The sequence below is a fragment of the Dermacentor albipictus genome, chromosome 5 (assembly GCF_038994185.2).
Source record: "Dermacentor albipictus isolate Rhodes 1998 colony chromosome 5, USDA_Dalb.pri_finalv2, whole genome shotgun sequence".
NCBI lineage: Eukaryota > Metazoa > Arthropoda > Arachnida > Ixodida > Ixodidae > Dermacentor > Dermacentor albipictus.
Window position 1 is genome coordinate 91,581,833 of NC_091825.1, and position 22,399 is coordinate 91,604,231.

The 22,399-nt window shown below is 45.8% G+C and overlaps 1 protein-coding gene across 1 annotated transcript; it reads right to left on the minus strand.

Annotated features, from left to right (window-relative positions):
* Positions 1-7,283: 7,283 nt before the first annotated feature.
* On the minus strand, positions 7,284-19,493 carry LOC139060536 (uncharacterized). Its single transcript, XM_070539699.1, has 4 exons — positions 18,665-19,493; positions 17,620-17,852; positions 13,233-13,439; positions 7,284-7,620 (listed from the first exon to the last, which is right to left on the minus strand). The coding sequence occupies exons 1-4, from the start codon at positions 19,448-19,450 to the stop codon at positions 7,314-7,316; spliced, it is 1,533 nt and encodes a 510-aa protein (XP_070395800.1). The 5' UTR covers positions 19,451-19,493; the 3' UTR covers positions 7,284-7,313.
* Between the last annotated feature and the right edge of the window lie 2,906 nt (positions 19,494-22,399).

Sequence of the window (22,399 nt, forward strand, 5' to 3'; positions counted from 1 at the left end):
ATTATCCTTGGGAACCAAAGAACACCAATCAGAAGCCAGCTGTGAGAAATGTTGCTCTCAGTTTGAATCTTTGCAAAGCGATGCACATCTACTTACGATTGGTGTTTTACGCCATTAAAATGCTCGAAACACGCCGTCAGGTTTTGAGACATTCCTCACCCGACTCTCTACCATAATCTATTAAGAGAGCAATTAACTCGCGAGTAATCTTGAGAAAACTAATCGCATTTTTTTGAATTCGTAAGCTTGTAACGGATAGGTGACTTGTAGTGGTTCCAGCAGCTGGGAAGAAGTTGTAGGTAAAAAAGTGGGGAGTGGTACGAATATAAAAAAAGTTTCAGCCGAGCAGCCGCATATCGTAGCTGCGATATCTTGCGGTATATCGTAAATAAGCAGATTTGGTGCCTATCATCCTCTCACCAGTATCAGGCAAGTATTACATGTGTTCAGCCACAGGATTGTTTGCACAGCATCAGAAAAGGTTCCTGCACCAACCTTGAGTGCACTGCCCTTTACAAAAGGTGAGCCTTTCTTTGTCCACAGCTATACCCATAGCTGAGGCGCGTTAAGGGAACGGCACGAACAACGTTTACAAGACGATTCCGCCTGACAGACTCAGCGGATGGACTCAGCAGCCGCGTGGGTCGTCCCATGATCTGTCGATCACGTGAACCACTCGTCACAGGGGCTGAATGCTATATATCATTTCAGACAGCGAAACATTTCCGGCTGGCTAAAGCAACAACACCCACAAAAATATTTAGATATGACATTTGTCAGTGCGTATTCTTTAACGCTATCTATAAATAGAGCACTTATGTACTCTCAATAGAATAAATAGGAATACGTTTCAGTTCAACGTACGTGATACAACAGAGTGTGATCTGCAGCGAGGGTTCGAACTAACCCAAAAGTTTTTTTTTTATTTGATCGCAAAGGTATAAGTCCATGTTTATTGACCCACAAGGCTGCCTTTCGAAACTTAATAATATTGACTCATGACCGCGCGTATGCTCCGAAGATCCCAGAGTTCGCGGACAGACAGCTTTATTTGTGCGCTTTCTACTAATGTACGTGTAATGAGAGCAATTTCCTAATGATGTGAATACCACAATGTGAAAGTTGCTTAATACTAGTGCAAAGGCTGTACATTATTCGCAAACTATTCGAAGAATGTTCGATATTTGTTTCCATACGATTCTCTGATGGCACTAAACGATTCGCACTGGTCTCAAGACTAATATTCGCGCACCTCTACTTGCACGTTATCGGTGCATCCACGTCGCATGACATGATGTCATGTGGACATGTCTTTGCATTTCAACAAAACTGTAGAGTTGCTAATAAAATATCATTGCATGCATCATCCACAGCATTGCATTGCAGAGCCCTTACATAGCGTTTAGTCGTAACAAGTCAAGAAAGCTTCGCCCAATGTATATTCCAACAAGTGCGTTACATCTGTCGTAATTTTTGTACAATAACATTACAGGAATATGCGCGTGCAGGGGTGTATTGTTCTCTGAACTTGAACCGACGCTGCCATAAGCCAACAAAGAAAGGCGGAAATATTGGCCTCAAATTTTGCTCCATTTCTTCACAACGTTTGTTTCGAAATAGCACAATCTCAGCCTGTGGCAGTCATCCAAGAGGCGGCAGTTTGACTTTCATTTACACTGCAAACCATGAAATCCTTGCACCAAAGATATGCGCGATTCATGCAATGTGAACTTCCATTACCCTGGAGAAAATAATGTTCATTTTGCTAAATAAAAGAGGAAATACGTATGTAACGCGTTATCAAGGTGTTTGACGGTGACTGCTCTTCACCGGATTGTCAGTGTTATCGAGTTGTCGTTCGGCGCAGCGCGCACCTAACCAGTTAAACAAGTTTGCACCTCTGGGGCTTTTCTTGTCCCTCAACAATAATTGTCATATTGCGCGCCTTTTCTTTCTCTAACGCTTCGTGCCTAGTACTTCAGGATCACTAACGGCACGCGCGTTATCATCGTGACAAAGTATTCCCGGCAGGAAGCTAGCGAGCTCACAGTTTTCAAGAAAGGAAACGTTAGCAAGGCCGATGGCAGACGGGACAAGGGAAGACTCAACGGGTGCAAATATTTTAAAGAGTTTACTGATTTGAAAATCCCTTAATCCTGTGGCAGTTTCTGTAGCTAAAGCGTCTTGCCTAATTATATTGTGGACATGACGCGAATGCGTACATTCTCGAATGCCAACCTGCACGAGTGATCACTCTGCAATGTAAATGTGAAACCTGTATACCTACCGCACGCACTTGATCTGTGAGATCAGATTTCAATGGCCGATGATTGCGCTCGCCGTTATCGTCGTGCATTCAGTATTACTGGTCTTTTTCTTTTGCGAAAACAATTACATGGACATTCCAGGCGCATTTCTGCCGTCAGCGTCGCCGTTAGGTCCTGTATAAAGTCCAAGGCCGATGAAACCGTCACCGCACGCCGTATGCTGCATGTGCGAGTGAAGGTTTGCGAGGTAAGCGGGCAAACACGGTTCAATCTGGCGGGCGTGAGCGAGAAACGCCGGCTGGAAGCGTGCCCTCTCCTGCCCCGCGCGAGGCACTCTTCTCCAGTGGCTGCTAAGGTGTCTCGATGTCCTCCTCTTGCATTACTCTGTACAAAGTGGAGACATTCGCGGCGTCTCCTACGGCATTGGCCACGCGAATGGCAGACGCCGTAAAAGACGCCTTTGGCAGAAGCCGTAGGGGCGCGTTGCCGGCGCTAGTGTGTCTTGAAAACGGTCTGCGACGTGGCCAAAGTGGGCGCCCACGCAGGCCTCACCTTCAAAGCGATCTGCGACGTTTGCAGAGTGTGCGTAGGGGCGGTAGCTTCGAACGCGCTGTGCTTTCGACATTTCGTGCGCGTTGAAGCGAGAGAAGCACGAAGGTCAAGTCGCTTGCTGCTGCCGCGATTCCTCACTGGAGCGTTTTGACAGCGAATTTCCGCACTCATCGAGCCAGATGGGTTCATGTTTGCTTGTGCGCGCGTGACACCGCCCTTGTTGATTTAGTTAAAACACTTTGGCAAGCTAGTTGGTATCAATCCATGATAGAATGTGTCAGCGCGACTGAACAAGGACGACCGAAAAAGCAGACACACACAGACAGCGCTGTCTCTGTGTCTCTGTACCTACCGACGCCCTCGTTGAGTCACACGTACACGTTCTATCATTGTTAAGTTAGTAAGCGAGCGTTTACACGTTTATACGGCCGGTAAAACTACTATCCTTATTTCGTACAGCTATATTCTAATTTGTTATCGCAATCGGTGCTTGCTTTTCGTGTGGAACTGCAATTTTTTTTTCCTGGGCGCTATTTAGCCCATAAGGAGATTCCGGACTCGTAGTTCCGCCGTCGTCTCGTTCTTCACCGGCCCTACAACGTGGCAGGAACGGACAAATGCAATTGCAGCACGGAAGACATGGCCCAAGTGAATTCCACTGCTCTCTCATAGCTTCGAAGAGAAGCTAGAGATTTGATCACGCATGAGCGGCGGCTGGCGCTTGTAGTCTGTTCACATCTCGCGACCTGGTCATTTTTTTGTTTTTTTACAGCACTCATTGAGTTTGGTGCACTTATTGAGTTTGGTGCTCTAGGTGCACTTATTGAGTTTCACGTGGACGCTAGGAAGAGTGCTTGTTTAACAATACACTTTTTTTTTAGCCACTGTTTCCTAGCACTCGGACGAAACGATGGCTTTCCTTTTAGGTTAAGTTACTGCACCACCTTGCGCCGTAATACTAGCGGTGGTTCTTAGACAGGCATCGCGCGTAAATTACATTAACTCTTTCGTCCGCCAACTGCCATGTGGCCTCCACGTGCGCAACTTCTTGGGCTGCAAGTTCCAACTTCCCGTCGAAGTGCGCGATCACGATTCCCCATATCTAATCCGGTGCTCTATCTTGTAGTTCGCTTCAACTATTGATTCGCGGACTCGCAGCTGGAGCGCCGCCCGCTTCCATGCCGTGATTGGTCGGCGGCCGGCCCATCGCGATGACGCAAGCGTGGTTACTGCAAGCAGCCTTCGTCGAGCTCCCGCTCGGATTTCGCCGTCTAATAACGTTTCTGGCCACCTGACATTTGGAAACATAATGACATGGCGCGTGTAGCGCCAGTGCTACTGCAGTGCCCCCTTCACTAGATACAAGTGGCGCCTACAGCGTTGACGGGAAACTCGATCGTGTCGGTACCGGGGGCCCCCGTCGGCCGCAGATGCCGCGTTCCAATTACTCTTGTCTATATCCTTGCGACATAAGCAATACCGAGAGGGTGCGAGATTCCACGGCGCGTGCTATCACGCCTCCCTTCACCCCCCCCCCCCCCACCTCCCTGCCAACTCACGGGTGAGCGAGACTGCCCCAGCAGAACAGCTCAGGATTTAGGCGACGCCACGTGCGACCCATTCTGCACGCTCAGAAAGTTTCCCCATAACCAGAACGCACCATAGCAACGTAATTCTAGCGTTCCAGGCCCTGGAATAAGAACAATCTGCAAACTAAGTTAATCACTCCCTGTATTCTAGTATAGAGTTACTTCGGTGTCGTCTTGAGTTATGGTAATTGCGGATTTCCTGTGAAGGTGGCAGTGTGAGGCGTTATGGGAAGCATGCTATAAATTATCAGGTTAGTGAATAAATTATTCGCGAAGAATTTTATTATTTTATTATTCTCATTATTATGCGTCATCTTATTTGTGGGTGCAGAGGAAAGTAGGTCGGCTTGACATCTCTGTCTCGTATTATTTAGTTGAAGCGGCAGTCGAAGAAACTTACCGACTGGTGTGATTTGTTAATTTTTAAAGCAGCGAGATTTATCGACACGAAAGCTGCAAGAAGCCAAAGAAAAAGCGCTGTGTTTACGGAAGTGATCGGGTCATTTGACACAATTGGCACAAAAACACTTCTGCGAGGAAACTTAAAAAAGCTTAAAGGCAATTTGCCCGCCTTTCTTAAACTCGAAAATAATGAGACTACAGGGCGTCCTGAAAACACGGTTCACTTCGAGGAGTACGTAGCGCAACGAACTAAAACACAAGTGCAGGGAAAATGTTTGCTATTGCACTATACAGTTCTCGAATACCTCTTGTCGCAACAATCTTCGAAGCAAGAGAACCATGAAAAAGTTCGTTTTTTTCGCGCCATCTTTGCGCGTGTACTGGAAGTGAGAGCTGCCGTGCGTCGGCTGTCGTGGAAAACTACAGAATGTCCTTTGTTTATTTTCCGGGTGCATGCCTCGACAACGAAGAACTTAAGTAAAGTCAATGGAAACTGCTGTCACTTGCTTCAGTGCTCGACGCAGACGCTCGTGGGCTCGGGGAGTAGAAAATGCTGTTGCCAAAATATCACAAGAAAAATGCACTTTCTTCAACGTTTCAACCGACATCCGTCTATGCCACAGCACCACCAAGTTTAGTCTGGAGAAATGGCCATTGGTCTAACGTCAAAAGAGTCAACTTATTAGTGGCCACTGGTACCGATTCTATGGCACGCACCAGTGTTCCTTGTTCATCCCTATACGGTATGACAGCGCCCTCAGTTAAAGACCGCGCAAAGAGCGATGGAACGAAAAATGTTAGGTGTAACTTAAGGAAACAGGGAGAGAGTGGTGTGGAATTGGAGATCAAAGGGGGATAGCCTACAGTCTAGTTGCCACTATAGGAAAAAAAATTGAGGTGGGCAGGCCATGTAATGCACAGGGTTAGATAACCGGTGTAGCATTAGGGTTACAGAATGGGTACCAAGAGAAGGGAAGCGCAGTCGAGGACGACAGAAATGTATGTGGGATGACGATATCATTTGCTGGCGAAAGTTGCAATCACACAGCGCAAGACAGGGGTAATAGGAGATCGCAGAGAATAGACGATCGAAGCTCGGAGAGAGCACTGGAATTGCCTTGGGCCATATCTTCCGCGCTGCAGTTGTATTTGTCCGTTCCTGCCACGTTGTAGGGACGGTGAAGGACGAGGCAGCGGCGGAACTACGAGTCCGGAATCTCTTTACTGGGCCGAATTGCGCCCAGGAAAAAAAAATATTGCAGTTCCACACGAAAGGCCAGCACGGATTGCAAGTAGATAGCTGTACGAAATAAGGATAGTAGTTTTACCAGTCGTATACGGTTGTAAGCATTCGCTTACTAACTAACTTAACAATGATAGAATGTGTAAGCGTGACTCAAAGAGGGCGTAGAAAGGAATAGACACACAGAGACAGCACTGTCTTTGTGTGCGCTGACACATTATATCATGGATTGAAACCAACTAGCCCACCAACGTGTTTTAACTAAATCAACAAGGACGGTGTCATGCGCGCCCAAGCAAACATGAACACATCTCGCGCAATGAGCGCGGAAACTCCCTGTCAGAACGCAGGATAGGCCTTCGTCCTGCATCCAGAGGACATAAAAATGGGATTATGATGAATTATACTCCATGAAATGACGAAATATATCGATGAAAACATGTTTACGTTATTGAAGCAATCTTCAGCTACGAAAATATTGTTTTTATCCGTGGTATAGCCACATCGCGATCTCCTGCGCAAGTTTTCGAAGGAACCGAGTCTATACCGTGGCTTTACGGATCGCGCACAATCTCATGTAATCCTCTAATACACAAAAAAATAAAACACCTCAGCACGCCTGCTCTAATAACATGAGCGTAAAAATGTGCACACATTCTAGTGCGCACATCGAACAGTCGTATTGTGTCTACTTTTTACAAACAGATCTCGCGTACGCAGCAGTAAATGCAAGGTTAAGAACTACGTTAAAATTAGCCTAGTAAGTTTCACTTTACACGGTAAAGAATGTTGCGCTAAGTGACTGGAAATACCTGGGCAGTTGTATTTCCAAGCACACGATCGTCAAAATGACGGCAGGCGGCCATTCTGTAAGGCGTTCATCACCACCTACTGCACACGGCAGCCAATCGAATGGCGTCGTTATCACGAGCAATGTTTTTTTCATGTGGTTATTTTCGGGTCTGTACTGCCCTGTTCATGGCGATAGAAAGGCCTTGTTGAAATAACGCTGATGCCTTGTCCAAAATAATTAAAACTTGACATTTAGGCCGAAGGCTGGGTTTTACAGTGTATATACGATCAGCACGCGCCAACAGAGGTGATCTCCCTCAAAGTAAAACTGCGACATATGCTACCCGTCATTGTACACGAAAATCGAAGCATGTGACGCAATTCATAGGAAATTTCCATTCTTTCAAAAGGCGGCGGAAGGTCGCATCACTCCGCAAATGCGAAACAGAATAAACCTGTGTTCGTAGTTTACACGCGGCCAAAGATGAACGTTTTCTTCTTGGTCGTTTTCGCGGTCGAAAAGTCTTCATCAAAGACGCCTGCCGGCACATCACCCAGAGTTCGCCATTGACCCAGTCGTCCTCCAATATATCCGCCCTTCAAACGCATGGGACCGGAGCGCCAACCAGGGCTGGTGCAGGCATCCAGGCACTCACTTTCCGTGTAGAACCGGTTGGTACCGGTCAGGCAGCTATGGCCGCTTAAGACAGCGACTGAAGCCCGCGTGCAGGTCACACGGCGGTCCTCAGGAGAGCTTACGGCAAAGTACGGGAACCTGGGAAAACGCTCACGTCATGTATACGGTTGTCATTCAAGGGGTTTAGAGCGCCAAACGAACTCCCAGGCTATGAAAGGGCTTTACCGTGCCAAATCAACTCGCGAGCTATGAGACACACCGCTTGACAGCCTGGGATTTTAAATCGAAGTTCTTAGATTTTGACAAAAGTATAGTTCCACATTTATTTATTTTTTTCAAGTACACCCTACAGCGCCGAAGCATTATAGCAGGGGAGTGGCTACAACACAAAGTGACTAGCACGAGAATATAATTACACAAAAGGGAGGGATGACAAAGGAGCAATGTATAAGAAAGGTACATGAAGAAAGTACGTGAAAAAAGTACAAGAAAGTACATCAAAAACCGTACAAGAGAAAAAAAAGTACATTCAGCCTGCAGACATTGGTTTGGAAGAAAATTGCAATCACAAATCGTTGATTCCTTTTAAAAATACATCCCGAGGAGCACTCACAACTCGAACTGACAACTCATTCCATTTAGAAATACTGCGGAGAAAAAAAGAAAACTTCAGATAGTTCGTTTTGCAGGAAATTTCACGTATGTTGAAACTGTGGTCTCGTCTGTTTGAGATATAGTGGGGTACTTTAAGGTATTTTAGTTTGTCAATGCCTGTCTCAACAGTGTATGTTGCGTGCAGAAGTTTCAGCCTGTGCTTCTGGCGTCTTATCTGTAGTGGTTCTGGTCCGATGTGTTTCTTTATTGCTGTTATATTTGCGTGTCTCGAGTACTGCCTTGATATCAACTTGGAAGCACGGTTTTGTATGCCTTCTAACATATCAATCAGGTACCGCCGGTGGGGATCCCACAAGGCGGTGGCATATTCTAATTGCGGCCTTATCAGCGACATATATGCTATGGTTTTAAGAATTTACGGGGCAGTTCTAAGGGTTCGTATAAGTAGGTGAAGCATTTTCCCGGCTTTGCTGATGGTCCTATCAGTATGGCTGGAAAAGGACAGATCAGCAGTTAGATGAACACTTAAATATTTAACTTCGTTAACCTTCCTGAGTATGGAATCTCCCAGTTTGTAAGTAGGTTCATTACGGATTTTAGATTTAATGAATGTTACCTGGTAACGTTTATGGGTATTCAGGCTAAGTTCGCAGTTTTGACACCAGGAAGTTATGCTGTTGAGGTCCTACTGGAATGCGTCTATATCATGTTGATCGCGAATGGATCTGTAAACAACGCAGTCATCTGCAAAAAGTCTTATTTGTAAAGAAATCTTTGAAGCGATGTCCTTGATGAAAATTAAAAAGAGCAGTGGCCCCAGCACCGAGCCTTGCGGCACTCCAGAAGTGACTTGGAGAAACCTAGAATTCTTTCCCCCTATAACTACGCATTGTATTCTGTCGTTCAGGTAATCTTCAATAACCTTCATGACTTTCGCATCCAAATTAAGAGTGCTCATTTTATGTATTAACAGGTCATGTGATACGGAATCAAAGGCTTTGCGATAGCCGAGAAAAACTGCATCTGTGCGCATTCTTTTTGCAGCAGTATCTGCAAGCTCATGAAATAGTTCTATCAGCTGAGTGGTGCAGCGCACGCCTTTGCGAAAACCTTGCTGATTTGGAAAGAAAAAATTGCTTCCTTCTAAGAGCCTTATTATATTGCTATAAAGAATGTGCTCAAAAACTTTACAACATATGGAACAAAGTTAAATTGGCCTATATTTAGATACGGAGGATTTGGAACCACTTTTAAACACTGGAACTACACGGGCTTTTTTTTTTTCAATCTTTAGGGAGCACGCCACTTTCGAGCGTTTTGCAGAATATTATTTTTAAGTATCGAGATAAAATGAAAGAACAGGCTTTGAGTATCCTCGAAGAGATTCCCTCTGGTCCAATTGTTTTGGCTTCATTAATGGAGTTGAGACAGTTCCTGATACCCTCGAATGTAATAGTAATTGGAGGCATTACGTTTGGCACACTGTAAGTAGTGTTGGGAAAAGCATTCGTATGTTTCGTTTTTAGAAACACTTATTTATAGTAATTGTTAAAACATGCCACTTTAGCGTTGCTTATATCTGGATTCCGTTGTGAAGAATACTTGGAATACCTGTACTCTCCGTCCGCGTCTTTCTTAGATAGCTCCAAAATGCTTTTGGATTCGTGTTGATAGAATCGGCTAGTCCGGAGAAGTACATGTCTTTGACGGTAATGATAGTATCGATATATCTATGTGTAACTCGTGTAGACGGCGCTCATGTTCCTTTGATGTGTTCTTTTTATATTTTTGATAAGCACGAGTCCTTTGCTTTAGCTTGCTTTTATCATCCATTCATCCAGGGTTCGTCTACTTTGTCGGAGACGTATTTGAAAGGTAAATGTTTTTCAATCAAGGATGACAGCACGCTTTTAAGAAAATGCCACAGAACGTTCACGCCCTCGGATGAGTTATGTAAAAGCCTGAAACGCTGCTTCCAAGCCAAGACTGATTTCACTAACATTTGCCCAAAAGTAGCCATACACTTTGCGAGTTTCATGGGTAGCAGGAATTATTTGTGGCAGAGTAAGCATTTCAGTGACAATTTTGTGATCACTAATACCAGGTGAAACACAAACAACATAAACAACGCTCGGATCACTGCAGACCAGTAGGTCGAGGATGTTATTTCCGTGTGTACCTTTCATCACGTATTGATCAAGCCCATATTTGCAAACCATATCAAAAAATGCTGAACAGGTTCCGTCTGAACGCATGCTCTTAACCCAAGTCTGCAAAATTAAAGTCTAATGCTAGCACAATTTGATTATCGGGAAGCGAGGCCAGTGTATCATCCAGTGATGTGATAACTTGTAGTCGTGCGTGGGGTGGACGATAAACTACGCCCAATGCTATCGTTCATTTATCAAGAGTGAGGAGCCTGCACCAAGCTGATTCATGATCGCTGGTTTCCATTCCTATTGCGGTACGCTGCAGAACATGCGTTACGTTTCCTTTACTGCATCTAGCTAGGTCCGCCAAATTCACGGTACCTTTCTTTTTTTATATTGCCGTAAGATCACAATTGCTTTCCTTCTTTAAGTTTTAAAGCTGTGATATTGAGAAAAGGCACGTTTCGTATCCTAGCGACATCGTTTTCTGCAGTGACATCTGATATCCGGTCCTCATTGGAAAGGCGCTCTTGTGGTAACCAACGCAATTTATCTCACAAGTAGAGCGTTAGCGTCGAAACTACGAATCATTGTCTGTATATGCACTCCAACAGTGACTAGCGAGTGCAGTATGCAAAATGACGTGGACATGATTCAATTTCGCGTTGCCACTTCCGATCACTTACCGCGCACCTAGAGCACCCGAGATCCGTAACGCGGTCATAGTGACGTTCGAAATCAAGAACATTTCCAAGCGTGGACTCCGAAATACTCGACGCGCAACACTGAGAGCGGCTGTGTAGCATGGATCCCTCTCGTATCATTTGGCATGTCGCTTCGTTTCCTTAGCAGCCCTAACGGCAGGCGGCGGCGATGCTGAGATGCTTACGGATGGATGGCTATTGCTAGCCTTTAAAACGCGATGTCACCAAGTTTTCTTTAGTTTTACCTGTTTCTGAGCGCTTATCATGGGTCCTCAAACACAGACTTTGTGCAACAAGCCATCAACATTAGGAAAGTAGTTATCGCAGGAAGATGATCGTCTTTTTTTTTGTTATATACAGGGCTCGGCAAAAGTTCCCGCACTCTCTAGAAATAAGGTGCAAAAAAATCATGAGCTAAAGCACAGGAATTTCAGAATCTGCCGTCGGAAGAACAGTGAAAGAGAATCTGCACAAGTACAAGATTCAGAAAACTAATCGATTCGCAGGGTACATGAAATGGATCAGGATCTTAAGATGCAAGGACCTGCTCAAACGATTCAGCAGACGACACCACAACGCAGTTTTCTCTTCACAAACGAGGCAGTACTCAGTATGAAACAGTTTTTAAACAGCCAAACGATATGATATTGACAGGAAGCCTCAAAAAAAAGCCAACGCCAGTGGAAGTGTTGCCTCAAGTGATTCTCACCCTGAATCAGTGATGGCTTTGGGGCAATCACTTCTGATGGAAAGATGCTGCTGGGTTTCCTGGAACAGGGAGCCAAAGTGAACATCCAAAATTATCTGGTAGAGGTCCTTAAGGAGTATATCCTGCCTTGGGGCCGAATTCCACTTCAGAAGCAGTCAGTGGTCGTATCAGCAAGATTCCGCTCCGGCTCGCCTAGCGGTGGTGGTGTCAGAATGGCACACGAAAAACTTCCCTGATATAATTTCCTCTTTAGAATGGTCTCCAAACAGCCCGGAATAAACCCGCTTGACTATTGAGTAGGATAAGTGTTAAGAGAGAGTGAGAGAGAAACGAAGAGGGAAAAGTAGGGAAGTTAACCATACACCAAGTGTTAAAATGCAGTGTGCTCTACTCCTACCCGCGATTTGGTGGCTCTTCGGGCATTTTAAAAAGCGTGGAGAGAATTGGGCGTAGACTGCATCCATGCTGCCATCGATGCATTTCCGAAGAGACTCAAGGCTAGCGCAAAATGTGGAATTTTCCAAAAGTAGATTTGATTGACGCTGTGTAAAACATTACGCATTACGTTGGCGTAAAAGTGATAAAAGTGATTTTGTTATGGTACATCGCCACCACGTTAGGGGGTTTTAGTTGAACGCGAAAATTTCTGCCGCGCCCAGTATGGTTATTGCCTCGACGCAACCAATACTCAGGCTAATTTTTATTACACTCGACTCCGAATTCATTATGATCACCTTGATTATGCGTAAATCCCATACCCTCTGACCAGGTAACTAAATGTCCTTATTACCTCTGGGCGTTCTAACAAAATGTGAGATATGGGATGATGAAAATGATGTTTATTATTATTATTATTATTGTTGTTGTTGTTGTTGTAATGGTGTGGGGACAAGCAGTTCCCTAGCCTGCTTGATTTATTCGGGCTTTACTGCATAATCACCACTAGCATTTCCTGTATAATCTCAATCTTAACTACCGTGTTTATAACCTATATCACTATATTGCCCTATGAACTGCACTTGCAGTGATTCCGGTTCTATTATTCTCTTCCTTGCTTTCATTCCAGCAGCGCTCTATAATGGTTTTACTTATCACGAATGCTGACCAGTTAATCTTTCCATCTTCTTTGAATCCGAACGCTTCCGTAAGCTGGATACTCCGTACGGGCCTCACTGGGTCAATGTACTGGCATTTCATTACGATGTTCTGAGTCGTTTCCGGGTTTCTTCTGCTTTCTTGTTTTGTTTCTTTTTTTGTCAACAGACGTATGCCTCATCCTATGGCGCACATTTTCTCCGATATGTTTTTGTACTGAGGCAGCCACCTCGGTCCGCAAGGCACTCCGCTTTACGTTATCATTCCATCCGTTACGTTTCCATCTTTACGTTTCCATTTTTTCGCATCCAATTTGCCCTATCTGTCTCTCTTATTTTCTTTTTGTATGACTCGTTGTTGTCGGACAGGAAAGCGTCGCAGCGCCACCTGGCCAGTGCGAGGTGCCTTTGAGAACGCTGGTACCCTTTCACACTGGAATATCCTGTAAGTACGCTTATACGAGCTGAGACGACTCACCTGAGCTGCTTGGGCCTGCACGGTCTCGGCTTGGGTGGCTGGCAGGGACGGAACAGCGACTCGCCGCTGGCGCATTGCGCGACGCAATCGGCCATGCTGTCGAAAACATCGCCGCCCTTCTTCGTCGACGGGCACGCGCCCGAGGGGAAGTCCCAAGGTACGCAGGCTTTGCCGTTGAAGATCCACCAATGATGGCGAACGTCTCGGCTGGCAAGCGCAAAAAAAAAAAAAAACGTCGGAAGTCGAGGAGCTCACGAATCGAACATCACTTCGTCGCTAGTCGCGCAACATTGCGCTAGCAAAATTATCGAGGCCAATAAATAATCCAGCTTTACGGGTAATCGCCCTTTGCGCGTTACGGGATCGAGAGCGTTAGCGCAAGTATACCGAGGTAAAATAAGGAGTGGAGCGCCACGAGACAACTCGCGCAATGTTAGGGATGACATATGCAGTAGTGGGGGTTGCGAATAATTTTGAATGCTTCAGGGTTTTTTTTTTTACCACGCCACCACTGATGCGAATCGATCCTTTGAACCTAGTGCTCAGCAGGATAAGTCTAAAGCCACTTAGCCAGCATGACAGGCGTGCGCAAACGTTAGCGTTATACCGTGACCGTTGAACGGAGGCGTGAATCGACAGCGGCGCTTCTGGAAACTCTCACTTCAATGGACGGCGGTGGATTTCACACATCGAGGATATCAACCATTTGGGTAAACCGTGAACCCACGCAAGGTCTAGCCAAGCATATCGCTGAAATTTTAACTAGGAAAGTTCAGTAAACACGTGCCTACATTCGCTACGCCTAACAACCATGGCTCACAGATGGGCAGTGACTTTCATTTGCCAAGCATTGCCACCTACTAAACGATGAAAAGCTACTGACATGAAAAAAGCCATGTATTTTAAATAATAAGTATACCTAATAATTAAAATGTTCTGCTTCTCGTTCATAGTTTGTTCGCTGTTATTATATACCTATTTTGTCTGCGCGCAGATCAAATAAATATGCTTTATCCTTTCATCTCAAAGAATGCCGTTGGCAATGCATAAGTTGTCTCGAGGAAATGTGGGTCTTATACCAAGTCTTGGCGTAAGTAGACGGAAATGGACATGCACGCGTTGCTGTATGAGCATTCATTTACTTTAATTGTAATCCTGCACTAATTGCAGCTTTCTAACACATTTTTTTGCGAAACGCAGCATCACGCAGCGATGCTAGCGAGACACGCACAGAAGAGACTTCCGCGTTCGGGAGAGTGCCCACGTCAGTGCCCGCGGGAGAGTGCGTCTCGGATATTGCGCCTCCGGTCGCGTAGCTCTGCGGTGTTGTGCAGTTCTGACACTCGGAAACTGTGCCCCAGAATGCCAATTCCGGTGGGTGGACTAGACGTGAAGACCTCTGCCAGATATTGGCTTAGGATACGACGAAGTTACCCAAACGGAGCCAATTCTTCTCTAGCCTTTATGCTTTATTTATTCTCACTTTTTATGAAGCGAGCACTGCAGATAACTGCAACGGTCGAAGCCACGCTGCGAACTGCTACTACAGCGCGCCCATGTCATTCTCATCTCCTGTGTTTCATGCTGTTTTAAAAGCGATGCTTTTCTTTGCCAGCCTCCCCGGTTTTTCGCGACCGTGAATGCTGTATAGCTGTTCTGCTGCAGAACAGGCCAACGAATCACAGCGGAGTGCACGGGACGTCACCGCCGCTGGGTTCCTTGTCGTTCGCCACGCATCCGCGTGGCGAGCGACAAGGCCAGAGAAAGCGAAGTGTGACACAAGGCAAGAAAGACGGCAAAGCGGTCTTTTTGGGATCCCTCAAGGTAGACGAAGCGAAGGTTGAGAATGGCGGAATGGAGAGAAAGTCGAGTCAATCGGCAGACGCTGTGATGTCGATGCTAGGCTAAAGAAAATGGAGTATTTCCAGGATGAGCTTGTGAAACAGGTCGAAGTGCTCAGAAATCAGATAATTCTGGAGCGTGATGCATGGAAAGCGGTGGAATAAAGACTTCAAGCAGCCAAGGAAGAACTGAACGGGGCGTCCATTATGAGCGAGAATGGTCGTCACAATGGAACGCAGTCTCCCTACGTGACAGGGCAGAGAGTGTCAGCAGAGCACGTGAAATCAGCGCAACGTGGGAAGGGTGTAGTGGGAAAGAGCTGCACCTGCCTTGATGCGGCCACAGAGTAAAACCAGGAAAGTGGGGGTTAATGACCCTTCTCAAGTCAGAATCACGTGGAAGATGTAATGGCGACAAATAGGAGCAGGGAGAGGCCTCTGCAGTAGGAGAGAGAGAGGGTGATTATAGCCGGTGACGCAAACCTCGCTAGGTGCCCAGAAGCAATTGTGAAGGCGATTAAAGGCGATAAAAGAGTGGCAGTAGGGAAATTTTGAGGGTGGACATTGGGTCCTCTCATGAAGCGAGCAAAATCAAAGCTCGCGGAAAATGTTAACAGACAAAATCTTGTCGTAGTAGCAGGTGGGCTAAATGACGTCCTAAACAGAAAAGGTACATGACTAGCCCAGCCCTTGGTTAAGGGGGCTGACGACCTGCGCGAGCTGTCCCCTCAGGTGCAGATCGTGGGTGCGCGGTGCCGCAGCTGTCTGTACATGACAGTAACCTACAAAGAGCCGTAGTGGCTGCTAATGAGGCAATATGGGAAAATGAGCCCAGAGAAAGTTTTCGCTGTTGTAGAAGTAATCAGGAAAGTGTGAAGGTGGTGGTTTTCAGCGAGACAGGATCCACTTCAATCACAGGCTCGGACGAGAATTGGGCTGGCGACTGGTAAAGCAGGCTGGCGACTGGTCGTGCGGTTGCTCTCTTGGGGGGCCCACGGGTGCTTAGGAGGCAAATGTAGGTGTCAATGAAGAAGGTCCCCTGGGGGAACCTCAGAAAAGCAGCGCCATCAATAACGAAAAAAGGAGGAAAACCAGAAAGAGAGTTCGCCAAGCAATGGGCAATATAAACATGCAGGGCGGCAAAAAGAAAGTAAAAGTGGGCAGAGATTGAGGAGCAGTTGTATAGAGAACAAATAGAGCTGTATGCGGTTACAGAAACGCACCTTAGAGACGCGGAAGACCCGCCAGTGATTGAGAAATATGTTTGGGAAGGACGCAAAGAACTAAATTGGAATGAAAGGGAGGGGGAGGTGGAATACTCATTCATCAGGGAGCCAAATGGAAAAGAGTAAATTCAAAATGTCAAGAGCCTCTTTGGTTATCACGTACAACGAGTGGAAAGAAAACTTAGTTAGGCATAATGCATTTGTGGACTGGAAATGAGTGCAAACAGAAGAATCAAGAGTTAGGGAAATGCCTAAGGGCTGATATTACGGGTTTCGGGAATGATGCCAAACTTATCCTATTAGGTCACATGAATGCCACCATGTAGGATCTAGGCGGCTATTCCGACAACGACTGGAAGTAAATGATATATCTTTGTGAGCAACATAATCTTGTTATCGTGAATACAGCGCCTAAATGTGACGGACAGACCACGTGGAAACCAAACACCGCACGTCTTATATATATATATATATATATATATATGAGAACTGCAGGCAATACATGGACCAATTCAATTTTTTCCAGTAGGTTACTTTAAAGGGACACTAAAGTGCAAAATGATGTCTTCTTTATCAGTAAATTATCCTTCTACAACACAGAAAACACCAATCTTACAACGATCAGACGTTTGGTAAGCCAGAAAAAGCGCAAGAACAAAATACGGACGGCGACGCCTACTTAAGTGGCCGCACCTGGGGACTTTGACTTCTTGAATTTTGATGGCATCTTCTAGGGCCTACTAATTATATATAGCGGTACAGATTGACTACATTGTGTTCTAAAGGAACCAAATATTAAACATGTCAAGTTTCGGGAACCTTTATTTAGCCAACGCGGCCCAAATGCGGAAACATACTTTGGAATCTCTGACGTCACGCTGACGTACCAGTGCTGGGGTTTCGGCGCGATATTCAAATACTGATACTTGGACCTTCATTTTCTCATCTAATATTCAAACTATTTTTTAAATTTCATTCTAAACTCATTTATTGTTTCGCTTTAGTGTCCTTTTATGAGGCGGACAGTGCATGCCCAACATATGGTAAAGTGCTGGCAGGTAGGTAACAAGATTCAATAATTCAGTTATAATTATTTACTTCAGAAAGCCTGTTCAACTGGAGCCAATAGTTGTGCACTTATTGGTGTACAGTATGGTACGAATCTCTAGTAGTTCACTTCTTTATGATAGCCGTCATCAAATCTGCTAAAACACACATTGGCGCTTCTGTTAACAATAGCTCATAAGCCTTTCTCTCGAAGCCTTCCTCTAGAATGGGCAGCAGTCCAGGTCTGATATCCTGCACGCAAAGCCTCTGTACCTTGTGCACCTTGAGAATATGGCTGTTGTGAAGCACCTCTCGGATGGGAAGGCACTGTCGATGCACTTTGCCTTGCAGTTCCTCTCGGATGTGAACCGGTTCGGGCTATGGTTGCAAACCATCGCGGTGTCCGTTGAGGCAGCCACGCAAGAGTTGTTCGTAGGCACGAAGTAGAACTCCTGGCGCTTGTGACTGCAGTAGCTGTACAGAACCACCGAGCACATCCGCAGTGTCTGCAATGGACGACCCACAAACGATTAATGCTTGTATTGTTAGGCACTCGAGATGTGTTATCGAGATGTGTTATCTTATCGCGACACCTCACATGCAAAAACAAGAACTCGCTCATAAGTTTTCGCATTTGAGTTTAACGTTAGCAAAATTGTACTTTTTGTAACCAAAGGCCTTGCGCTTACGTGCCAGAATGTTCTGACGGGGACTCACAGAGCTGTGACGGTGCGGTTTGTAACTTGTTATTATGAATGCTGCTTCCTCTGTTTTACATAACTTAAGAACAATAAACGCATTGTATTTCGTCACTAAACCGAGTGCTACAACTAATGTCTGTATGTTTTCCATTGATAAGGCATTATTTGATGAAACAAATTAGGATAATATCCGTCCTTAGCAAATACCAGCTCACAGGCCTCACCATGCAGTTCACACCGAATATTCAATGTAATATTAAACGTTTATGAAGAAGTTCTAACCTAGTACCTGTTTTGCACATTCAGCAGAAATATTCGTGGATTACATTTCGTTTTTCATGGTCCCAGAAGGAAAGGTTATGTCGTTATTGTTCAGTGCCGTTCCCACCTCAAATCAGCGCTTAGATTCCGAGGAGCAACCTATATATGACATGTAAACTTTTAAAAGCGTGCTATGGAAAGGACAGAGGCTAATGGGAGATCGCCCCGCCCTGTTCGTTTTTGTCCGGCTGACAGCACGCATTTGGAGGTTTAGGTACGAATGAAAATAACTAGCACAAACTAGCACCCAGTTAACCTGTGTATCATACCAACCCAACCAACCAAGACGTGCTAACCTCCTCGACGTAGGTGTCGGCGACCTCAGTACTCAGTGGACCAGTGATGCCTTGAGACGGCGAACGATGGGAAGTGGCTCCCGTAGCTGCGGTCATTCGTGAGCCACCTAATGACGCCGGTGACGGAACCACCGAAGGGTCCTCACCCTCTGTGTCCCAGCGAATGTCTTCAAATGTTCCTGTTACAGTAAATGATACCCGCGGTGGTGGCTTGTACGACCTCTCTTCCACCACCGTCCTGCGGGAGTTCCTCCTAGTGGTCTGATCTAACCTTGTCGGACGGACGATCAACGGTTGAGGCGGAGACACCGCAGGCTTCGGTGGAGCAAGTGTGAAATCTCGAGGCAGCGGTACAGGTGCAGCGGCATCCACTACCAGGGCCACAGAATCGACAATGGGTTTGACCCGTACCAGGACCACCGTCACGGAGAGCACCAGGAAAGCGGACACGAGAGCCATCAGCGTGAAGATGAGTGTCGAAGAAGAGCAGGTCACATACCGGACGTGGTGAGGGTCTTCAGCATGTGGTCGCAGCAGCAAATGGAAATTGCCATCCCGATAGAGAGATTCCGAACCAGGACAGCTTGATGGGAGGTCGTCGTTGGCGTTGCGGATGTACGCAGGTGGGATCTCGCAATCCGAGCACGGAATGGGGCCGCCGAATCCAAACCGACGCTTCCAGAAGGCAACTAGCTGGTCGGTGGTCTCAGAGATAGACGTGCTTGAGACCGACGACGAGGCCTCCTGCCTTATCCTCCGGCCACTTCGCTTGGGAAGGCGGTTCATCGGAATCAGGAGGCCGAAAACCAGGACGCAAGAGCTGTTCAACTTCTTTTTCTTCTTTCACTCCAATGAAGCTAGCTCGTGAGATCAGCGTGGAACTAAAAATGATATATGGTAGCATAGAGCAGCGCTGACACAAAATTTAAAAGCTGAGATGTTTACGATGATTCATTCATTTGAATACATATGCACCTTTCACCTAGTATTAACGGCGAACGTTGTGTTGAACATATATATGATTGGATGGCTAGCGTTAGCGGCTGGTTTCAAAGTGGGCAACATCGTGACATCATCATCAAAGTGATGTGTTCTGTGGCTACTAGCGCTCACTATGGCTCACTGTGGCACAGTGACACCTCGGGCCGACTTTGCCAGTTTTGTCGAAATCATAGATCGGGATGCTCGTAAGGAATACGAAGGGACAGACGCTGCTTCGCAGCTTTCTTGTCGGAATACTTCGCCTGGTGCTGTCTTACTGCTGGCTCTCCTGCCTGCGCCAGCAGTAATTTCAACATACCTTTATAACGGAGGATGGTCCCGTGTTGTAGCACTGTCACATCGAAGCAACAAAACGGCACCGCAGCAGCTATATTGTTTGATTCGAGCCCCGGCAACAGAAGGTTAACTTCGCTTGCAACAGCGGTGGGTGATACTAGACATGAGGGAAATGCAGCGCTGTGGATTCGCTTCATTATGTGGCGCACCGGCACCCGCAAAAATTGAGGCCGTGATGTTTTAACGAACACACATGCATACACCTATGCTTCTATGCTTATTACCAGCGTCTGCTGTTTCAGTAGGGGTAGGAACACGAAAATGAGAGCACGGAGAACTGTTCCACATGACTTAATCGCACGGACGCTTCTAAACACAACAAATCATTTTCACGCGTAGTGCACGGTAACAGCAGGCAAGGCAAAAGATACCCCTTGACGCATTTTGGAACTACGACACCTAGGTTGATATTAACAATAAACGCTTACGCTATGATTGTTCGTAAGAGAAATTTTGAACCAATACTGCTGCTGGACACATTATTGGCAACGCCGGCCAGCCAATGGTAAAGGGCAGGTACAAAAGAAAAGCTTTGCTAATTCGGCCATTGGGCCCGCGCTTACAAAAAGTTCACCTGCTAGAGTCAATCGTAGGAGTCAATTCTAGCCAATTTGGGCGTGCAATATTGTTATGGGAGTTGTCTGGCTAAGGCAAGGCAACAAGCACTTACGAATTTAAAGCGTCCTGAACATAGGCTTTAATATGCGATTCACAAATGTTCATCGTAAGTACTGTTTGCCATAGGTCGGTCGCCTTTACATACAGTAAAGGTAAGGATCAAACGCCCTTGTTCTTGATATCAATCAAGCGCCATCTTGATTGGCTACCATCTACTCTTACAAATAATTTTAGCGTGAGAATTTTCATGCGAATGTGGGCTCTCAACTATGTGGGTAAACTGATTTTCCTAACAAAGTGGTCGAGCAATTTCTACAGTGCACAACCTGCAGCGTATGGCCAGCCGACAAAGTTAAACCAATTTATTTTTCTCTAGAAACGTTGGAACTTAGCGTCTACTCGAGCATTACTTCATTATTTATGGGTACAATGTCTTGGCCAGAGCAGGATGTGCTATTGTGGTTTTGCTAAAAGACATCTTTTCGCAACTGCGCGAATTCTGTATTTATAAACGACCTTTGTTAAACTTATATGTTCGTGTTAAAACCAAATCTTGTGGCGAACGCAGTCTTCGGTTCTCTGAAAAAAAAAAGATGAGAAACGTGTACGCAGAGAAACCTAACTGATGAGACGCTCAGGTGTAATTGTGCTGTTAGAGCTGACAAGGAGTCCGTTTACGTGAAAAAGTGCATGGAATAACATTTCCGTGTGTGAGCTTCAAGCAGCTGTGGGCTGTGGAAGGGCAACCGAATCTAATGGTTTATTTTGTTGCGGTTACTGCGCATCTCGAAGAGCGAATCCCGATGCGCTTTGTTTACTTGTTTTCTTGTGATGCAGCTGTGAAAGCAATAGGCTTTCTGTACTCCCAAAAAGTCTGTCACTCGCTTCGTCTCACTACATGTAATACGAATATTTCTCGGTATAAGTTCTCCATTTCTTTTTCACGTCCCCATTTTAGCTTAGAAAGGCCTCAGAATAGTTAAGGTCCTCATCAATAGTTCCTTTCTTACGTCATCTGCATAGCCTGGAGGTGAACGTGAAGGTAAATTTCCCCGCTAGAGGTACTGTCTCGTGCAGAAATATTTCTTCTGAACGTCTGAAGCACTTTTTCCCTCAGCCGCTGTACCGCCTTTACTTTTCTCAACTGGAGACGAAGGCATGCGTGTGAGATATGTGCGACAGGTAACAACATTTCTCCGATAATGTACTTTAATAAAATGGAGCGATATTTATTTTAAAGTTTACTAGATTGTGCCTTCTGCTTCTTTGTAGTGATGCATTTTCTTACCAGGCACTTCGATGGAGACAATCATGAACATACCTATTAGTACTCACATGTCAGGTTATACTGCACGTCGATTTGACAAAGAATTCGTTAGGCATCCTAAGTTATTTGTCCTCATTATCGCGGCACCATGCGCCACAGGAGGAAGCGCATGGTCGCAGAATACGCGGACAGTGCTGCCTCGTGTCCCAGAAGGCGCTGTTCAAGTTAGAAGTTAGACTTAGTTCAAATCAGAATTAGTGCAATTTAGACACAACCTACAGGAGTGGATTACGTGCTTGTTTCCCCTTTAGCCGCTACCCACAAGCTTTCTCTCGTCTCTTGCGAGAGCGAAAAACAGCGAAGTATTATGTCTCTCCACCGGATGTTAACAGTTGAACATCCGTTACACATTAAGTGTAACGGTGCCCGCTATGGTATTTTGTGTATATGGCATTCTTCTGCTGAGAACTACATTGTCTGCTCACACTTGTGTACTGAAACGAAGGTGCGTA